The sequence below is a fragment of the Calidris pugnax genome, unplaced genomic scaffold, assembly GCF_001431845.1.
Source record: "Calidris pugnax isolate Ruff unplaced genomic scaffold, ASM143184v1 scaffold14, whole genome shotgun sequence".
NCBI lineage: Eukaryota > Metazoa > Chordata > Aves > Charadriiformes > Scolopacidae > Calidris > Calidris pugnax.
The window spans coordinates 2191987-2212356 of record NW_015090793.1 but is presented as its reverse complement, the minus strand read 5'-3'; the positions used below and the strand labels follow the sequence as shown (position 1 = coordinate 2212356).

At 37.8% G+C, this 20370-nt stretch overlaps 1 protein-coding gene across 2 annotated transcripts in view; it reads left to right on the top strand.

Moving 5' to 3' along the window:
- The window catches only part of LOC106884614 (chromosome unknown open reading frame, human C4orf50), a 71554-nt gene that overhangs the window by 2728 nt on the left and 48456 nt on the right, over positions 1-20370 (top strand). The window contains exons 3-9 of one of the 2 annotated variants that reach the window (XM_014936121.1): positions 1274-1420; positions 4945-5121; positions 6246-6362; positions 7623-7679; positions 8080-8262; positions 18295-18537; positions 19617-20030. In XM_014936121.1, coding sequence (XP_014791607.1) covers positions 1274-1420; positions 4945-5121; positions 6246-6362; positions 7623-7679; positions 8080-8262; positions 18295-18537; positions 19617-20009 — 1317 coding nt within the window. In that variant the 3' untranslated portion in view covers positions 20010-20030. The remainder of the gene's footprint in view (positions 1-1273; positions 1421-4944; positions 5122-6245; positions 6363-7622; positions 7680-8079; positions 8263-18294; positions 18538-19616; positions 20031-20370) is intronic. The other variant, XR_001411269.1, reaches the window with a different exon arrangement.

Below are 20370 nucleotides of genomic sequence, written 5' to 3'. Positions count from 1 at the left end.
ATGTAAAATCTGACAACACTGCTAAGGGGTCTCGCTCTATCCAATGATGGTGCAAAGCATGTCCCTTCTCTTAACATCAGTGTAGTAAACAAGAAGTCCAACACCACTTACACAGAGACTTGTTTGGATGGCTAGTTCTGTGACTGCCTAAAGTAAATCTGCAGTTTTAATACCAACCAAAGAAGCTTTCAGTGCTGTGCCTTTCTGAGTGCATTAGCTTTCACATTTCTATTTTTTATTGAGCAATCTCCACCATGTGCTTATCTAAGCAGAAATGTATTGCTTTTATGGCAAGTGTGTATTTATGGGGCAGTTTCATGCAATAACAGGCATAACTCAGACCTCCTGGGAAAAAAACACTGGTAGTAACAAGCGTGTTGAGCATGTAAGAGTAGCAGGTGGGTGTACGTAATGGTTGTCCTTTAATAGCTTTATAAGACTTCCCAGATTTCAGGTGAGGCAACTGGAATGAAGGAGTGGATTTGCATGAGTTGATGCATGGCTAGGTAAATGACTTTTGAGCTTGTAATTTGAACATGAAAAGATCAATTAATTTTTCTTTTTTAAAAAATCTGATAAACTTGAGTCCTTCTAGTCCTTCTGTGTATTACACCAGCTTCCTCAGTTTACTTAAAAGAATATGAAGCCTTTGCTTTCACAAAGGAGAAGAAGATAAAAGAGCTTGCTGTCAGGCAACCAGCTGATCTACTGAGTGGTTTGTTTGTGGTTTTGTTGTTTGTTATTTTCAAAACTACAGCTAACATGTATAAGTGGAGAAAATTCATTCTAGAAAAAATATAAGGGTGAACACATGGAGCATTTTTTTTTCCTCCTTTGCATTTTTCATTTTTGACATTTCTCAGGAAGACTTTTTTCCCTAGCTGATAAAAGTCTTACTTTCCATTTGCTCTGAGGGCTTTCAAAGCTGTAATCTCTGAAACAGAGAGTGCATTCACCACTGCTTTTTTTAGCTTTATTCAGAATACTCAAGGTACCTTCAAATTTAGAAATCAATTTAAAAATTAATCTATTTTTGTACATAGCTCTAGTTAGATATGTTTCTATAGGACTTACTTTAAAAGTCTTACTAATTTCTTATAATAAGATTATAGTGTATTGTGTAATTCCATTTATTTTAATCAATTTACAACAATGTAAAACTTGTGATCTAGAGATCAGACTCAAGTCCATGATTGTAAGCTGGTATTGAGAAATGATATCACTGCTAGACTAATCATACTCAGTAGTTTTGCTTTTTTATTCCTCCTGTTAGGCTCAGAAGTGGTACAGAGAACTTGGCTTTGCTGAATCAAGATACGAAGAAATCAAAACCCGTTTGACACAGGCTCTCTCAGAATTAGACCATCTTAAACAAGAAGTAGGGGACAAAATGCCTGGAAAGCAGAGCTGCAAATTAATGGTAGGTATGTAAATGGCACGGAGAAAAGCGTATTCCTTTGGAGGGAGTGTTTTGGAGGCAGAGACAACCATTATTGTTATTGGCAATAGGTTTGAAGTGACCATAGAGAACCAAGGGCAAACTTGAAAGTAAGCAGATATTATGCAAGGCAGACCATCTGAAGTACTGAATACTTCAAAGTCTGGGCTCTGCATGAGCATTCTAGATACCTCCATTTTTCAGGAGGGCTCTTGTCCTGTTCTCTCTAGCCAGAGTCATTTTCTGAAGTGTAGATTTTCAGGTGGCCTTAATGAAAGGTGTTTCCCTTCAGTGCCCTCTGCCTTTCCCATTCTGTGGTTGGAGAAATTACCAGTTGTCCCAGTATTTGGCCTTTGTGCCTTCTAGCCCTGACTAATAGATTTGGAAAGACAAAATGAAGCCGTGATGCTGGATATTCTGTGGAGCAACTTCCACTGCAAGTGAGTGGGATTAATGGGGAGTCAAAGGCTGTAACTGATGCGTGCAGCCCAAGTGTGTATCCCCAAATACAGGAAATCTTTCTGTCACACAGGGGAGAGAAAGACTCATTGGAATCTATGTATATCACAGAAATTCTGGTTTTGCTCTAAATGAAAACTTTTTGAGTTTTCAGGTGGTTCTGTGTCATGATAAAGTTTTTATGTTTTTCACCAAAATGAAGTGTTTTATGGAAAGATTTTTAATTATTGAATAATTTCCTGCAAGCACCTTTCATAAAGACTTTTTAACTAGCCCGGAAGTTATTTCTGTCCTCTTTGACAAGAAAACTGTGAATAAGAAACATGCAACTTTTATCAGCTGCAAAAGCAATTTTGTAGCAAACTAAAACTTTTGCAAATTTAGTTTGAACAGGTTGGATAGATATGGAAGAAAATAAAAACACATTCTGGAACATGTAAAGATTCTGGGCTCAGTTCAGTTGCCTAAATGTCATTGCTTATCCCATTTAAATGCCTTGGGGCATCCTGGCCAAGGGCTGGTCATCTACAACTCTTATGCAGTTACTTCATATTAGCTTGTACACCCTATGTGGCACTATGTGCTTATGTCTAGACAGCTGAATTCTGACTGATAATCGAAAATTAAACACATATTATTCTTATCATTATGATTTACTGGCATGTAACATCTTGAAACAATTAAATCTTTTTCAAGTAAGAAGAAACAAATTGTTTGAAAACAAACAGAGGTGTGTCATGGTATTTTGTTTAAGCTAACACTTAAGCCTTTGAGGGCATTTTTGGGTAATGGTGCTTTAGCCCTTTGATTTGGGGACAGTCTGAGACAACTATTGCTTGTTTTGTTGGTCATTGAATTAAAGTGTGAATTATTTCTATGACTCACATGGGAATAAGATTCATCAACCTTGGCAGAATGTTTTTACACTGGAAAAAGTGCAGGCGAGCCTTTCTTCCAATTCTCACCCACCCCCCTCTAAATCCCTCCAATAACTGAACTTTTCATGTTAGTGTTTATTAATCAGTAGTAGTAAATATGTATGCAATATTGCAATGTTTGGTTTGGATCTGACTTCATCCACTTTAATTACTTGTTGTAGGGTTAATGTCAAATTCTTGAATGCACATGTATCTCATGTGGTCAAAGATGCAGATACATGTACATTGCAGATCTGGGTTTATCCTTCAATTACACTGACACAAGGAAGATGCTATTTTTGGTTTTAGTGTTTAGGCACCAACTTCAAAGACTAGAGATCTTGCCAGGTTTTATAAAAATGCAATGAGTTAAATGTTACATTTTGGGCTCAGCTATCCTTCGGTTATTTCCCAGTCCCAGCTGCTGGGTCCTACACCCTTCTGGAGCAGTCAAACTGCACAACCAAACAGCAACTGTTAACTGGGACATCTGACAGAGTGATCCTAGATAAACCTTTTATGCCTCATTTATGCTTTTAAACTACAGAAAACTGCTAGCAGGTCAGCAAAATGCAAAAAGAAATATATTGCTTGCTCTGTCTTTAACCTTCAAGCGGTTTTTTTATGTCCCAACCTCTTTTTCCATTCAGCATCTTCAGCTAAGAAGTGTTTCCATTTTTTATTTAACATACTTTTTGTGGGGTGAAAAAAGATCAGGAAAATACCACATCTCAGACTCATCTTCAGGCTTTTATCACTGCAACCCTGTTCTAGTCATTCTTGATGTGTCCAGCAGTTGCTATTGTTCTTTTCTCTAAACACAAGAGGGAGCCAAAAAGTTTGGTACAAAGCACGCACGACTTGCTTGGATGCTGTGTAGAGAGGACTTGCTTCATTAGGGAGAACAGTATGAACATGTCTTATTTCTGTTTTTATCTGTGTTGCAATGATGTGTTGCAGGCACAGTTATGTGATCTGTCAATTTAGTTTGTTGTTTTCTATGAAAGAGTGCCTTCAGTATGTTGTAGTCACCAAAGGTGTCAAAGTTGGAAAGACAGTCAAAAAGTAGAAAGAATATTTAACTGCATTGTTCTGCGTTGTGGCTGAATATTATCTCTTGTCTCAGTTGTATCAATGTTAGTAATCACTAGAATCAAACCATCTTCCTGCATGTTTTGACAGAAGGTAATATGGTTTTACGGCAGTGTATCATAGGTCTGACTAGAATTTTTACTTTAATCACTGAAATGCTTAATCTTTTACATTTGCTTATATAATGTGTAATCAGAAATGTTGAGCAACTGTGTGTATCAACTCAATATTTTTTTAATATAAGTTCACAATAGTGTAAATGTTTTCCACAAGATTTTCTTCAGATTTTCCTCATTCTTAATCTATATGTTTCACTTCTCAGAGCTGACCTTGTGGTGCTGACCATCAATCTAAAGCTCTCACTAACCTTTTCAATCTAAGTGCATGAAATTGGAAAAAATATTGGAGAGTGGGGCAGGAGGAGTTAAATCCAGAAGCTCCTCCTTCACTTGTTCTGTATCACTATTGCTACATTTTAATGTAATAAATATATTATTTTTAAATAGTTTTGAAACTTATACTTAAAATCTGATTAGTTTTATTATTAATATTCCGAAACAAAAATATAACTGGGAGAGTTGAATTTGCTCTCTGAGATAATTATATGTAGAAAAACAATGGATGTATTATATAGCAGTTGGAGCAGGAGAATGGGGACTTTTGACTTCTATTCTTACACACTGTGTGACCACAAATTGGTCATTTAATCTGTCTGTGCCCCAGTTCCCCCAGATATTAAATTATTATAATGCAATACTTACCTTGAAGAAGCGTTTTGAAATCTCAGTCCTATACCTGCTCTCAAAGCGGATCAAGAAATCCTTGTTCATAAACAATTTTAAGATTTGTGTAAGATCTTAGTGGTAATATGTTTATGAAGACTTGAAGTCATACATTTTATATCAGCTTAATTCTTTTTTTTATATGTACAAGGTAGGCATGTATATTGATTGAGAACTGTTGTGCGCTAAAACATGATTGAGAATATTTTCATTATTTTATACATCTCATTTGAGAATCTGTATATTTGCTTTCTAGCCTGTGTACACTGTGGAAGATGCTCATGAAATAGAGGAGAATAAAATAGCCAGGAAGAGATTACAGCAGCAAGTGCTGACCTTGAAAGCCCAGCTCAGGGACCAGGCTGCATTACAAAATCAGTTTCACGACTTGCAGAATGAAGTGGAACTCCTTCAGGCTCAGCTATGTGAAAAGGTATAATAAAGCTGTTTTCTGTGTGCTTATGTGGGTGGACAAATCTGAGGTTAGACTTCAGACTCTACCTCTTTCTTCTCAAAGGAGAGGACTAAAACAGTCTTCCTTCCTGGGAACAAGCCTGAGGATAATTAAATGGTTTGCAGGCTTATAAAAGTACTCCTGACTTCAGAGAAATCAGGAGAAGATGTGAACTGCCTGGGTGGTCAAAGTCATGGAAAGATAATAGACTATAATAAAAGTCGCTCCCAGTCCCTGCTGTAATCCCCATAGTGTAATGCAAGCAAAGTAGTGCTGAAATTCTTTACGGAGTCACCTCCTTGGCTTAAATTGTCAGGATTTTTAACATTCCTGATTTGTTTGTTGCACTGCATCAGATTAGGAAACACAGTGAGCTAAAGACAGAATTTTGGTAGAGTTTTCCCTAACTCTTTTTGATCCAGCTGCTGGGGTTACATACTAAGAGTTCATTAACACATTTTCAGTTAGGTATGTGGTTTGTATTTTTATTAATTGACATAGTTATTCTGGTGAGAGCCCCCATGTATACACAAGTATACCTGCATGAGCAGTTTTTGTACTTGTGTGCTATTTTTCACCTGGCAAAGCAGGTACAGGCATTAACATTTGCAAAGCTACTGTCTTATTGTGAGGCTAGAACTGCTGAACTCTTAGGCAGAAACAAATTCCTACTTGGAATTTTTTCCCTTAGAACTTATTTCCTATTTCTTTGGAAAATATTTTTTTTAAAGGTACGATAGTTACAGAGTGAGCCAAATTGGAATTGTCCATCATGCTCTTAAACAACTTGCACATGGTGTTCTCTAAATGGTATTCTTCATATCCTTATACAATGTGTAGAATGTGCTTCTCTTCTGTCTTTCCTCTGAAATAGAATCATAGAATAGTTGGAGTTGGAAGGGACCTTAAAGATCATTTAGTTCCAACCCCTCTGCCATGGGCAGGGACACCTCCCACTAGAGCAGGTTGCTCAAAGCCCCATCCAGCCTGGCCTTGAACACCTCCAGGGATGGGGCATCCACAGCTTCTCTGGGCAACCTGTTCCAGTGTCGCACAGGAAAGAATTTCTTTCTAGTATCTAATCTAAATCTCCCCTCTTTCAGTTTAAAAGCATTACCCCTCGTCCTATCACTACATTCCCTGATAAAGAGTCCCTCCCCAATACACAAGAGGATTTTCTTCTCTCTACTGCGTGCAAGTTTTATCCTACTTTCTCCATGGTAAATCCATGTATTCTACAGCTTGTGGTTTTGTTTGTGAGTGTGTTGGGTTTGGTTTTGTTTGGTTTGTTTTTTTCCCTGGCCTTGTCATGCAGTGTGATTTGCTTTAAAGCAGTCCTGTAGCAGATGGTTAGTGGCTTCTCTCAGGCACTGGTTAGGATGCCTCTTACCAGAACAGTGGTGGTAAAATGAAATTCTTTTGTAGTGTCTGGTGCCTGTAGCAACTGATGGTGCATATCTGGTGGTAGGTGAGTAAAGGGTGAGATGCGCTATCCATATAAATAGGCAACTCCTAATTGTTCTGTTGCATTGGCAAAATGTTTTGCTCCATGCCTCATCAAGAATTGAATATCTCCAGTGCAGGGACATAATTATAGTTTTTTCTTTGTTCCCCCTGTGCTAGTGCAATGCAAAGACGTGTCTCTCCTGCCCTATCTACTCTGTTTCTTCCCAAGCCCACACTTTATTAGCTGAGGATCATGTGACCTCTTTCAGCATAACAGAATTCTCATAAAGGGAGTCTTCTTCTGATGCACTTACGTTTACTGTAGGCTTCATAGAAATACAAATTTTCAAGCAAAATGAATGCAAAGGAAGCTGTCCTTTATTGCCAAATAATACTGTATTGATTTGTAATAGAAATTACCTGGCAGGATACTGTATTTTTTCTGCATAATCAGAAAACAAGTTTCCCATGAATAATAAACATTTAAATCGCAAGGTACAGACTAGGTCAGCTGGCTCAGCTCCTAATAGAGGATGTGCATCAATCATGTCAGAGTAGAAAGTTGTTGATGCTCACTTTTCAGAGCCTGAATAAAATGCAGAAAACCCTTCCTTGTTTCTTGCATTCTACAGCATAATATAGATAGGAAAAAACTTTTTCCCAAAGAAGTATTTTGGAAGATTCACAGAGTAAATAGGAATATGAGTGCATAATGAAGGATACCAAGTCTTTAAAGTGATGCTGCTTTGATGAAACAACCTCACCAATAAAGGGCTCCATCTAAAAACGTCCAAAAGCATTTGGTAATACACAAAGGCCAACATTAATGCTAGTAGGACAGTGTTTGTGTGCCAGGGCCTATGCGTCCATAACCAATTCCTTACACTGCTTCATCATGTTTGTGATGCAGGGTCGCATAAACATGCAAAATGTACCCCTTGGAAGTCAGGTCTGAAGCAAACAGCCAAAAACTGCTACAGCATTTTAAAATGACTCTTGGATAAATTAATGCAGAATGTTTTCCAACCTTTCAGGAAAAAGAACTTCAGAAGAGAAGGTCTGAAGTGAAGTTGACACTAGCTCCTCTGAAGGTACTGCATTCTCCTGAAAGCCCATGTAGGACCTACACAGAGGTGTATCCTTTTGTGTACAGGCTTCTGTGTGTGCGCCTGCCTCCTGCAGCTGCCCCTAATTTAGATGTTACTGGGCTTTAGGCAGTAACTTTAGGCTTGCTGACATTATTGCTATTGTTGCTGACATATATACTGCTCTTTAGCCTGTCAAAAGAGAGGACCTCGTACATGGAAAGGGAACGTCTCTGTCCAGTTTACCTGTGTGCTTGCATTGCTGTTGCAGGGTGCAGAGGCACCTAATGGCCTAGAAACATAGAAATGCAATCTATAGCTTTGGGTCAAAATGCATGAACTTACAGATCAGACCCAAAATATAGTCAATTACATTGAAATCAATGTATGTGTTCATGCCATATAGGCTAAGCTGGCTTGCCTCACCCGAAAGTGCCAGGAAAGGAACAGCTTGATAACAAGGATGAATGATGAATTTCACAGGCGAGGAATTATTAACTCTGCATTTGATGAAGAGGTGAAAAACTTGGTGAATGACACGACTCTGGCAGAGTACACAGTTGCTTTTACACCAATGTGTGATCGAGAGGTGAGTGCTTGTACTTCCTTGTAGGATCCTCCCATTTCCACTATTGTATTAATGCAGTGATTTATTGTTTTTTAAGTGTTGTTTAGTGAGACCCACATGTGCAGTTATAAAATATATTTCAGCACTTAATATAAATATTGCCTCAGAAAATTCAGTGGAGTTGGCTGTTTTACTGCTGATTTGGTCAGGGTTTAAATCTTCTGAAGCTTATCACAAAGTACATCATGCAAAAACCATTTCCCTGATATTTTTGACAAAGTATCATAGTGGATAATGCGGTATGTATTATTCAGTTTCACTTTAAATGTGAATTCTGCATTTTCTTCCTGCAATATGCATCACCTCATATCAGAAAAGAAAGTTCTACTGTGTATCATTGTAAGACTTAAGTCAACTCAGTGGACAATCATTTATTCAAAAGGAAGTTAGTTACTTGCATTTTGCTGGCAAAATTAAACTGGTTCCAGTGGGATACATTCTGCTTCATACCTGGATATGTTCAAAATTGTCATTAATAACTTAGATGCTTGGAATATGCTGCATGTTTTTGGAGTAACACCTACTTGAAGACATTCTTAATGACAGGAATCTGAATCTGGCAACCTGGAGAAACAGGAATTCCCTTGCAGTACTTCAGTAATCTCTGAACAAGCTCTTTTTTCCCTCCTTTGATTTTCTCTGTCTTATTATTTTAAACAAAGCCTGTAAAAATACCCAAACAATATTTGGTAATGTTGGTGTCAAGTATACTCAAGTAGAAACTTTCTGGGGGGAAAAACAAATATTTTGTGTAACGCATTTGTAAAATAGTGGGAAAGGGCTGCCTACCACAGCAGGACACAGAACATAGGTTCATACTGTGTTTTGTACTTCAGCTAACACAGTGCACTGCAAAATGAGTACATTAAAATAATATATTTTTTAATGACACTGACATCTGTTTTTCATCGGCAGAAGTAAAGATGCCTAGAATGGGCACATAGTGTAGTAAATCCATAGGATTATTTATCTGATTATTTTGCATTTTTACACACAGAGTGTATTCTGTATCACTGAAGAATCTTATTCGTCTAGTGTTATTAAGTGTTGCAAGCTATCACTCAGTCATAGTTGTTTCCGTGGCAAGAAGTAATTTAAGTGCATGCTAAGGAAAAGGTAGATTGATTCTTCAAGGAAAATAGCGTTCAAAATTAGGAAAATAAACAAGAGAGTTTGCTGGTTCATAAATATTTATTATAACTTTTTTTTCTTGTCTTCTATCTTTGAGTAGACCTTTTTTTATATGCTTTGGGGTTTTGTATGCTTTGGGTTTTATGTGCCTTTATATCTACATGTGCCATCAACCTTTCATTATAAGATGGTTGCAGGATGGGACTGGATTCTGTGTCTGGCTATGTCTCCTTTGAGTATGTCAAGTCTGGGTCCACCACTGTCTCACCCAAGCTTACATTGAAAATGAATGTTTTACGTGACAGTAGTTAGTAACTCATCTGTCAGAAGGGAGATAATACTTCACTGCCTTCAGACATTTTCTCAGACAGTGCTGTGATAAATGAACATTAATGTGAAGCTTCCCGATACAATAAATATCAAAATACTGTTCACACTCACACTGTCTCCCTGAATGTCTAATTATCACAAAGCCTAGCAGCTCCAAGAGCAGAGAATTAGACTGAATCTGTATTCTGATGGCCAGTGAGTTCATTTGCAACATAGGAGCCCCACATTCAATTCCCTGCTTCAATAGTTATTTAGCTATTCTTGCTAAGTGGAGCACAAACCCCTTCCCATAGTACCCAGTACCATACTGGCCAGAGGTCTCACTTAGACTCAGGCATACTGGGATTCAAGCCTGGTTTTTTTTGATCATGCAGAGAACAGAGTCGCTCTCGCTGGGTTCTGTGTCTGGCTATGTCTCCTTTGAGTATGTCAAGTCTGGGTCCACCACTGTCTCACCCAAGCTTACATTGAAAATGAATGTTTTACGTGACAGTAGTTAGTAACTCATCTGTCAGAAGGGAGATAATACTTCACTGCCTTCAGACATTTTCTCAGACAGTGCTGTGATAAATGAACATTAATGTGAAGCTTCCCGATACAATAAATATCAAAATACTGTTCACACTCACACTGTCTCCCTGAATGTCTAATTATCACAAAGCCTAGCAGCTCCAAGAGCAGAGAATTAGACTGAATCTGTATTCTGATGGCCAGTGAGTTCATTTGCAACATAGGAGCCCCACATTCAATTCCCTGCTTCAATAGTTATTTAGCTATTCTTGCTAAGTGGAGCACAAACCCCTTCCCATAGTACCCAGTACCATACTGGCCAGAGGTCTCACTTAGACTCAGGCATAATGGGATTCAAGCCTGGTTTGTTTGATCATGCAGAGAACAGAGTGGCTCTCACTGGACAGCTTGGTGCTGAGCTTCTGACCATTCTGGTCTGTGATAATTCCATGTGTAACGGGAAACCTCTCCTGCCAAGGCAGATCTGTATGTTCCCATGAAAAATTTAGGTTTCTATGGATCAGTTTTCCAATGGAAAACATTCCAGTGAGAAAATGTCCAAGTATTGCTATTCCTAATTTAATAAATAATGGTTACAATTAAAAAGAAGAGAATCCATTTAATATTCATGTGATACATTCCTTTGATTTTAAAAATCCTGTACTGAATTCCGTAGACATATGTTAAACCAAACTGGCTTTTCAACTTTGAGGATTTATTTTTTGTGTTTCAACTCTTATTCTCACCGGAATTCACATCTAAGATTCCAGAGCTATGCCCAGCCTTTACTTACATAAAAGTCCTTTGAAAGCCCCTTCCCTTCCTTCCCCTCAGATTTTCACGTCTAAATCATTCCTAACATTTGAACGTTTCCAGAGAAAACCTAGTGGATTGATGCTAGTTTTGTTTTGTTGTTGTTGTTGTTGTTTTCTTTTTCTTTTCTTTCCTTTTCTTTTCCTTTTCTTTCCCTTTCCCTTTCCCTTTCCCTTTCCCTTTCCCTTTCCCTTTTCCATTTTAAATTAAAGATTGGCAATTGGCTTTATTAATTTCTGGACCCAGTGACAAATGGAAGCCTGTTAGACGTTGGCAGCAGACATGCCAGCTTTGGCTTAATGATGAATTTCAACCTAGAGTTTGCAGTGATGTATGAAGGGCTGATCCAGAGCCTTTTGAAGGGAGAAGGGACTCTGTATTCAATTCAGTGTCTTTTGTAGTTCAGTAAAAAAACTTTTTGTGTCCAGTTCTCAGAAGAAAATATGTTTTAAAATTCTGTTAAGAATTCTTTTTCCATCTCCACTGTGTTGGAATTGGATGTAGATTAGATAGATCTACCCTAGCTGTGTACTAGGAAGCTTCAGCTTCAGTGGAAGGCTTATGGGCATCAACAAGTTACTCGTGCTTAAAGACAAAAGTGAATTTTAGTTCTTTGCTCATTCAGGACACAACAGATGGTTGGTCATTCCCTTCTGTTTGCCAGAAGTAGCTTAAAGACAAAAGTGAATTTTTGTTCTTTGCTCATTCAGGACACAACGGATGGTTGGTCATTCCTTTCTGTTTGCCAGAAGTGTTTTCTTCCTCATGCTCATCGCAATTAAAATACTCAAACACAAAGAGAGTGTGATGCAAAACCAATCATCTTTGGAGCTTCCTTTCAGACTTCACTTTTCAGCATTCTAAACTTTGTTCTCAGATACGATAAATCACTGTTGTCCCAATGGCTTTATTCTGCTGATTTGCACTAACTCAAAACTTCAAATCAGTTCAGTTTAGCAGAGCAGTACACGTTTTTAGTTTTGTTATTCTTGATTATTTTCACAGACCAGTGTTACATTCAAATGTTTTTGATTGAATAATAAAATTCGCTTGAGTCATGATTTTGTTCCAGGAGTATTTCACTGTGGCCAGATATACACTGGAGTAATCTGTTCAGAAAAGTCAATTTTCCTTCCTTTAATATTCTTTTAAGTCTCTGTAAAAGAGACTAGATTTTGAATGACTTCTCCTGCTATAAAACTGTTCACCAGGAAGCTCTTAATTTGTAATTTAGTTTAATTAAGTAATTTAGTGTAGTTTAATTTAATTTTAGTTCAGTTTATCATAACAAACATCGAGATATACACTGGAGTAATCTGTTCAGAAAAGTCAATTTTCCTTCCTTTAATATTCTTTTAAGTCTCTGTAAAAGAGACTAGATTTTGAATGACTTCTCCTGCTATAAAACTGTTCACCAGGAAGCTCTTAATTTGTAATTTAGTTTAATTAAGTAATTTAGTGTAGTTTAATTTAATTTTAGTGCAGTTTATCATAATAAACATACTATTACACAGAAGAGGTTTTATTTCAATTCTTTTTCCTCCAAAGAAAACACCTATGGCATTGTAGTGAAAACAAAAATTGTGTGCAGGGTGGTGAGGAAAATCTTCATCACGTCTGCCTCTCAATTTTGAAAAAAAATAGCCTTTTGGGGAGCCATAGGAATGACAATGTATGTCTGATATGGATTTGAAATTTTTGGAAGCACAAAGAAGTTAATTTCTAAGCTTTTGTGATTTCCTTTTTAAACACCTAAACTGAGAAACTATGGAAGCCCCTTGTAAAGACACAATAATAAATTTAAGCAACTGACATAATTAAAACCTTGTCTTATTTTATGTTTGGAAAATGAATAACAAGTGTCTGAAGAGGACATCCCGGGGACAAGGGCTGCCTCCAGCGGGTGCACGTGGCACTCAACACAGTGCTATAGCTGGGATTCACATGTCCAATGTCAGGCACAGAATATGTGGCCTTTTGTCATGTTCCATTTTAATCATCTTCTTTTAAATGCTGATTTATTTATTTATTTTCAATTGGAAAGGCCTTTTCCTCATCTTTATTTTCTTGCTGTTGTAGAATTAATCAAGGGCATTATTAACAATGATTGTTTCTCTGTCTCTCCCAGTGGAAAGTACACAGGACATCATTCATCAACTGGTGTTAGACATTCAGGTTCACTGAACAGCTAACAAAAAGGACTGGGACTGGGATTTGCATCAACTGGTTTACTTGAGATGGTAACAGTGGGAAACAAGAGAAGAACCTTCAGATAACTAATAGGAAATGTGAAATAGAAGGCTTCATTTTTTTCTGAATTTAGGTGTCTACTTGCAGTTCAAGAAACAGGCTTTACCCAGTTTGACTAGCTTGAACGTGAGACTGTGTCCATAAGTGTATGTCCATGCTGCTTTTGATATGTTAGAGAACCACACTGAGGAGCAAGAGAGCTTGACTTGCCCTTTACATCAGCTCACCCCAGCCAGTGCAGCTGTGCAGTATTTTGGGGCCTTTTCTCTCTCTTTCCGGGCCTCTGTGGAGGAACAGGAGTATGTTCAATTCTTTCCCTAAAATGACTGAGCCAACATGTCCTGGTTTTATGTCAACAGCCTCTGTCCAGCTGACTGATGGCTGTAATGCATAATGCTGCTGTACTCATTCACTTCAATTGCCTTGGCTGGAAGGCTTTGACTTGATGACACATTTTATATATTCTTTCCATAGTGGATCTGAAACCATTGTGGCTATTTGCCCCCATTTTCAGGGTTGAGAGGGAATTTGTGCAAGGAATATAGGGATAGATGCTAGTGCTTTTTATTGCTTTTCATGGAGTCATCTTAACCCTTATGGATGAGAAGCTCCAGGCAAAGAATGTGTCCAGTGTAGTGAATTATTTGTTTCAGAGAAAAGGGAATAAATGTGCAGAACAGTATAGCTTAATCCTCCTTTGTATCAGGGGATTTCTTCTGAGATGCTTCTTGGTAGAACAATGCTTTTTGCTTTTTTTTTTCTCTTCCCCCTACTCCTACTCATTTATTTGTAAGAAACCACTTACTGCTTTCTCGTGAATCATATTTGAAGGAAGCAGGCCTGAAATAATATTCTGTGATGCTCTCCTTAAAATGATTTGTGAGTGACTGGTGAGATCAGAAGCTTTTCTGGCACTGAGGGAGAGAAATATTTCATGTTTGATGTCAGTTCTTCAGACAATCACATCCGTGGTGTTTCTTTTTGTAGTTAGTGGAGAGAAAAAGGTACTTACAAGGAGGTATCCTGCCTATTTTAAGTATCTGCTTTAGATAGCGGGAAGAGTTGGAGAAGCTGGACTCCATTGGTTGTGAAGAAGCCCAGGAAGAGATATGCTTCAGTCTGATGAATCCCACTCTCAAGGCGAGAACAAGTTTAACTTTGGGGTTTCAGTCTTTTGGGGACAATGCTGACCAACACCAAGGGACCTTTCAAGACAAAGGTTTTTTGCAGGAAGAGGCTTCTTTTTCTGACATTATAGAAAATGTGACCTGAATCATTGGAATTCTAAGGGATGAAAGAGAGGAGATGGTGGTTGTTATTTAGTAATTATTTTAAAGAGGGGTATAATCCATTTCTGACAGATATGTTATTTTTGACCTTCAGAAAGATTATTAAAAATACTGAAGGGTATAAAATGCAGATTAAAAACAGTTAAGGGCAGCCTGGCCTTTCCAGTGAAATAACTGCTAAAGCTGTTCAATAATTATTTAAATGGCTGTTTATACAAAGGGTATCTCAAGAATTTGTGGTGTTGGAGGAGAAGGTAAATACTCAAGGTTTTAAAGTAAAATAGGGTTTGGTTGACAAAGATTTAGATCTGTTTCCTGACTACATACATAATACAGATATTTTAGCAGTGGTTTTTGCTCTAATTCATAGACAACAGCATGCGTTTGTCTAGAACAGCAAATGCAAGCAAGGAATAGCCATGCTTAAGAAAAGAAAAACTTTAAAAACTAACCTTCCTTTATTTTTATTCCATTATTTGATAAGTGGTAGACTTTAGCTTCCTTTATTTTTATTCCATTATTTGATAAATGGTAGACTTTAAGATAAAATATACAATTAAAACTATCTAGATTAATTTAAACATTTTATTCTTATCTCTGACACGAATGACTTTTTATTTTTGCAATGTTGGGGGAAGGTGATGTTTTTTGTTTTTAATGTCAATCATTTCAAGAAGTTGGCAGCACACAAGTTTACACTTCTTCATGTTTGGTGGAATATCACAATATTTTCTTTTCTTCCTAGTGGGGTAATTTGTGGAAACTTGAGAGGAAAGCAAAAAATATCAAAGGAAAATGGAATCAATATTGTAAGAAAACCAAACTGAAAACCAAAAACAACAAGAAAAGACGAAATTAATGTCTCGGCATTGAGACAAATGCAGGATTTTTGCTTAGAGGCATCCCTAGTACATCCCTACCCATAGCACTATAGAAAATACAATCTTTAGTGTTTCACAGAGTCTTATGAAACACTAATGACAAACTTTTTGGACAGAATCATACCAAATCTCAAATATAGTGCAGACCATATAGTGTGAAAACTTCATCAGTGTGGTAGCAGTTTCTCTGATCAGGGTTTGTATTAAGCCACCTTTCTACTGAGTTTCATTTGTTTGGCTGGAGCAGAATCTGGCAAACCCAAGAGGCAGAAGAGTTTGTGGGCTGAATAATTGAAGGAAATAGAAGGAAAGGATGGACCCTGCAAGGAAGCTATTTTTCTAGAAATGCAATGTGCCAGTGTCACAGCTTTGATTTTGTGCTGTGATTTTTTTTCTGGTAGCTTTACCAGCTCCCCTGCCTATTGAGGAGGACAGTGATTTGCCTTTGCACGGGTCACTGAGCTCCAGAACTTGTTCTGCTCCTGCTGACTGTCATCTATCACCAGGGATGCCTCTAACTGTGCTTCCTGTAGTGAGGAAATTCTCATCAAATAATTTTAGATCCAGTCTCTTCATGCCTCAAAACGTTTCAGGGCTGCCCTTTGTAACCCCTCCATCGCTTTCAGCCAGCTGGCATTTTTTGTGAGGGCTGAGGAGATACTGTGCTCATAACCTTGGTTAGAAACCAAGGACTTCTGCAGCTGCCTTTGGCTTCTGTTATCATAGGGGAGCATCCAAATGTATAGCGTTCACTTTCCAACTGATCTGTGCCTGTGATGTTAGGATATGATTGGCTATTCATGCTGCCCTAGCTAAATAAATGCACTATCCAGATAGTGTCACAGACTCCCTCCGTAATCAGTGTACAGAAAGTCTTTTAGGGAAGAGTGGCAACTTAAATTACGTGCCCAAAGTTGGCCAATATGTGTGGCCCTTCCATTCCTGGATGTCACTGTCTTGTTTCCTGGCCTGTTGCTCAGCCTGAAGTAAATGTGCCAGGTGGTAGACGTTTCTGGGGAAGGTCTCAGCTGTCCGAAAACATGCTTGTGTTTGGTACTTTTAACAGGACCAATGGCCAGAATTCAGCAGCACTGGTTCTCTCCTCTCATGGTGGGGAGCCAAGAACAGAAGGTGAAATGGGATGAATTTTGCATTTACCACTCATGTTCTCTCACGTGGTGTGTCCTGAGGAAGGGTCTGTCCTGCAGCACACGGGGTCTACAGATGGACTGGCACAGCCCACCCTCCGGACCCTACGAGCTGAGTTACCAGTGTGTTGGTGTACTTCAGAATCACAAGGCACATACTTCAGGGAGCCCATGAGCTTTGAGGGTTGTTTTGCAAGCAGGAAATGAGAGTGATGAGCTTTTTCAGGTCTGGCTAGCTTGTACACATCAGCAGCTGGGATTCAGTGTCACCTCCAAGGCGATGGGACAGTACAGCACCACTGAGACCTGTACCCTCTAACTCTGGTGTCACAGCTGCTCTTGAACTGCTTGCAAGCAGCATCACTCTCATAAAACTTCACAGCGATCACTCCTGCAAGATTTCTTTTCTTGGCAATAGCAACAGCTAATGTACCATACATTCTTCTTCATGCCATCATAGAATTGTATTTTGATGTATAAGCAGGTCAATAAATGCTTGGAGGGGTCACCAGAGCAATCTTACACCGCTACAGCATTTCAGAATCCTTTGATTTATTTCTTTTTAATGGTCACAACTGATGCAGTTGATGCTCATCAAAGATGTACAGAGCAAAACCAATTTTTTATTTTAAACAAAATGTGGTTTATATTAAGCAACCATTCCTGACCTGGTATATTTATAGTATTTGCCTTTCTGGAGCTTTTGCAAGAGAACTAATGACAATGAGGTGATAACTCATAATCAAATGTATCAATTTTCAAAATAAATAAATTTTTAAAAACTCAAAGGCTGAAACTGTCATTAACAATCTTCTGTTTGTTTTTCTGTGCAATTGCAGAAAAAAAATGAAACGTTGATCTTGTAGCTTTAATAAATTTGTATTTGGATGGTAAAATGCTACAGCCTTGTGATAGTCATTTATGTTCAGGGAGACATTCTTTTCCTGCTTACAACTGTTATGAAAAGGTGCAAAATTAAACAGCTGCCATTTCTCTCCTAATTTGGCTTCAGTTCAGCAAAGATATTCAAGAAGGATAATGTTTGTTGTGTTAAAATTGATTTGGAGGTGAAATAAGATCCACTGAGTTAATATTATTTTGATTCACAATAGGAGGGCCTGTATAAGAGTTCATGCAGTTAAACTAATACACTTTTGAAGTCTGTACAGCTTAATTTTTTTGAGCATGATGTAGGTACAAAAGCCTGAATTTGTTGTGTAGTGTGGAGTGAGAGAATATGCATGTAAAAGAATCATGTTAGAAATTTTGGGATTCTTTAAGAGGAGAACTAACACGCATTTTTTAAAACAAGTATTTTTTTCTACTTTTTTTCCCCTAGTTTTTCTTCTTATCCAGTTGCAAATTTTAGCTGTAGTTAAAGCTTAGAGACTTTTTTAGTTTTGGGGAAGAGTTGATGAATACAGAACTCCATTTTAGACAGATGCAGGAATGTTTCAGGTGTAAAGTAATTGATATATTATCCTTTTTCTTATTTTGGTAAAGATATAGTTTCTTTACATTTAATTTGTGTGAACATTTATTGTAAGGAATTCATCCGAGTGGCTTCCACCAATCTGAAATAAACAGAGCTGGAAATCTTTATCTAGCCTGAATTTCTTAAAACAGTATTTTCTCTTGCAGATGCTGCCTTCTTCCACAGACATTTCACAGGCCAGCGGACAGCCAGAGGATCGTCAGACATATGTCAAAGTGAATGGGAAGACTGGGTCAATACCTGCAAACTCTCAGCAAGAGGTGGAGAGCATCCACAGCTCTCACATCACTCCAAATGCATACGCCGGTTCTCCTAAAAAATTAACAAGTCCAGAGAGGATCATAGCCTTGCATCGAGAACTAAGACAAAACCAGCGCAAAAATTGCCAGGTCAGTAAAAATGTTGCCATTGTTTCTCCTTTAGTGAAATCTATTATTCTTGGCAGTCACTTAACAGATCATACAGATATTTGAATGATTGCTTCCAGAGATGCACACTTGATTGTTAGTTTAAACAAGCTGAGGGTAATAAATGCTTAATGTTTTTCACTATACATTTTCTTGCCCATTGTTTAGGAATGGCTTGGGGCATGTAAAAACAATTAAAAATTTTTGTGTTCATGATAGTATGCTCTCTGGTAAGACCGTCTTTGAAAATTGTTGGACATTTAAAAAAATAAAAAGTTATCATGTTGATACTGTCCTACCTTTTTTTCCTCCAATTCTTTTTTATTTTAGTGATCCAATTATTCCTATGCCCTGAAGCTCTTTATAGTAATTTCCATTAACTGCAGGAATCCTGTTAAGAACAGAGCTGATCAATTGCAATTGCATTTGTGACAGTCTGCTGCTAAACTAAACACACAGGAGATTTCACCCTCTCTGAGACAACATAACCTCTCCATGATTGTAGAGAAACAAAATTCAAGTATGCAATTACTGGAGCCGGTTAGCTAGAGTGGTTACAAATATTACTCTACCAAATTTTCTTTATAATCTTGGATTAAAATAATGAAACATGTAAAAGGATAGATTCTGCTTTTGGCATTAATAGTTGAAAAAATCATGTAAGATGAAATGTCCTTTTAGTTAAGAAATTTATTATGCAATTAAGTGGTGACTCAGAATGCCAGTAACATGTGAAATTCAAATTATTTTATTTAGTTCAGGGGATATATGTGACAGCTCAAAACCTGATCGCATATAACTTTTTATATGCAATCAATGACAATATCGTCATTAAAAAAAATCATTAGTGAGAGCAGAATGTGAGTAGTTCTTTGATTTACCTGATCTTTTTAAACTCCAGGATTTATTTTTTTTTAATATGCATCATGTGTGCTTTAATTTAATCCCAGTGAGAGCATGACACAGGCCTACTGTACAATTATATGTGAAGCTACAGCCAAAACACACAGAGTAGCCTGGGACATCTGAGGTTATGTTTCCTTTTCTTCTTTCCTCCTCAGATACCTTCAGTTGTCTCCTCCACCTCAGACCTGAAAGATCATGGCTGCAACCTGCCCACGATCCACAAGGAAGCCCCTTGGCCTCTGCAGTCAAGGATGAAGGATGCACTGGTGCCTCCGGAGTGTGATGCTTTCTGGGCCATGAAGGGGAGGGATCGGTTGTCGAAATGTGATGATGTATTTTGGGGTCAAATAGGAAATCAGCATGCAGGTGCTATTCCCCAGGGAATGAAACAGAAAAATGCCATTATGAATAAGGCATGGCTCTCTAGAGAAAAAACAGATGGCTCAACCTCAGCTACCACAGCAAAAAGCTATTTGTCAGATGTGTTGTCAGCAAGTAATAAAGGTCGAAATCCTGTGGGGAGAAATCAGCTGCACGAGAAAGAGTAAAACCTGCAGAAATAAAACAAGGTAAACCATCTTAGCAATGTGATTTCCCCATTGTTACAGAAGTACTAATCATTTTTTAAAACAAAGATATTTTACTAGTTAGCATGGTCTGGCAACTAGTTTGACATAACTGGAAAATTTACATTAAACAGAGATGTAACGTTTTTTATGATCAAAATTTCTTAGAACACTTGAAGTCACTGAAACCTATGAATTTTTCAGTAGCCGGGCTGCCTCCCCATTTTCTTTTCACCCCTTTTTTATGATTTACTTTTCTTTTAACTGAGATGATTATGCAACAATCTATTAAAGCACTTTAACTTAGTTAGCATGGTCTGGCAACTAGTTTGACATAACTGGA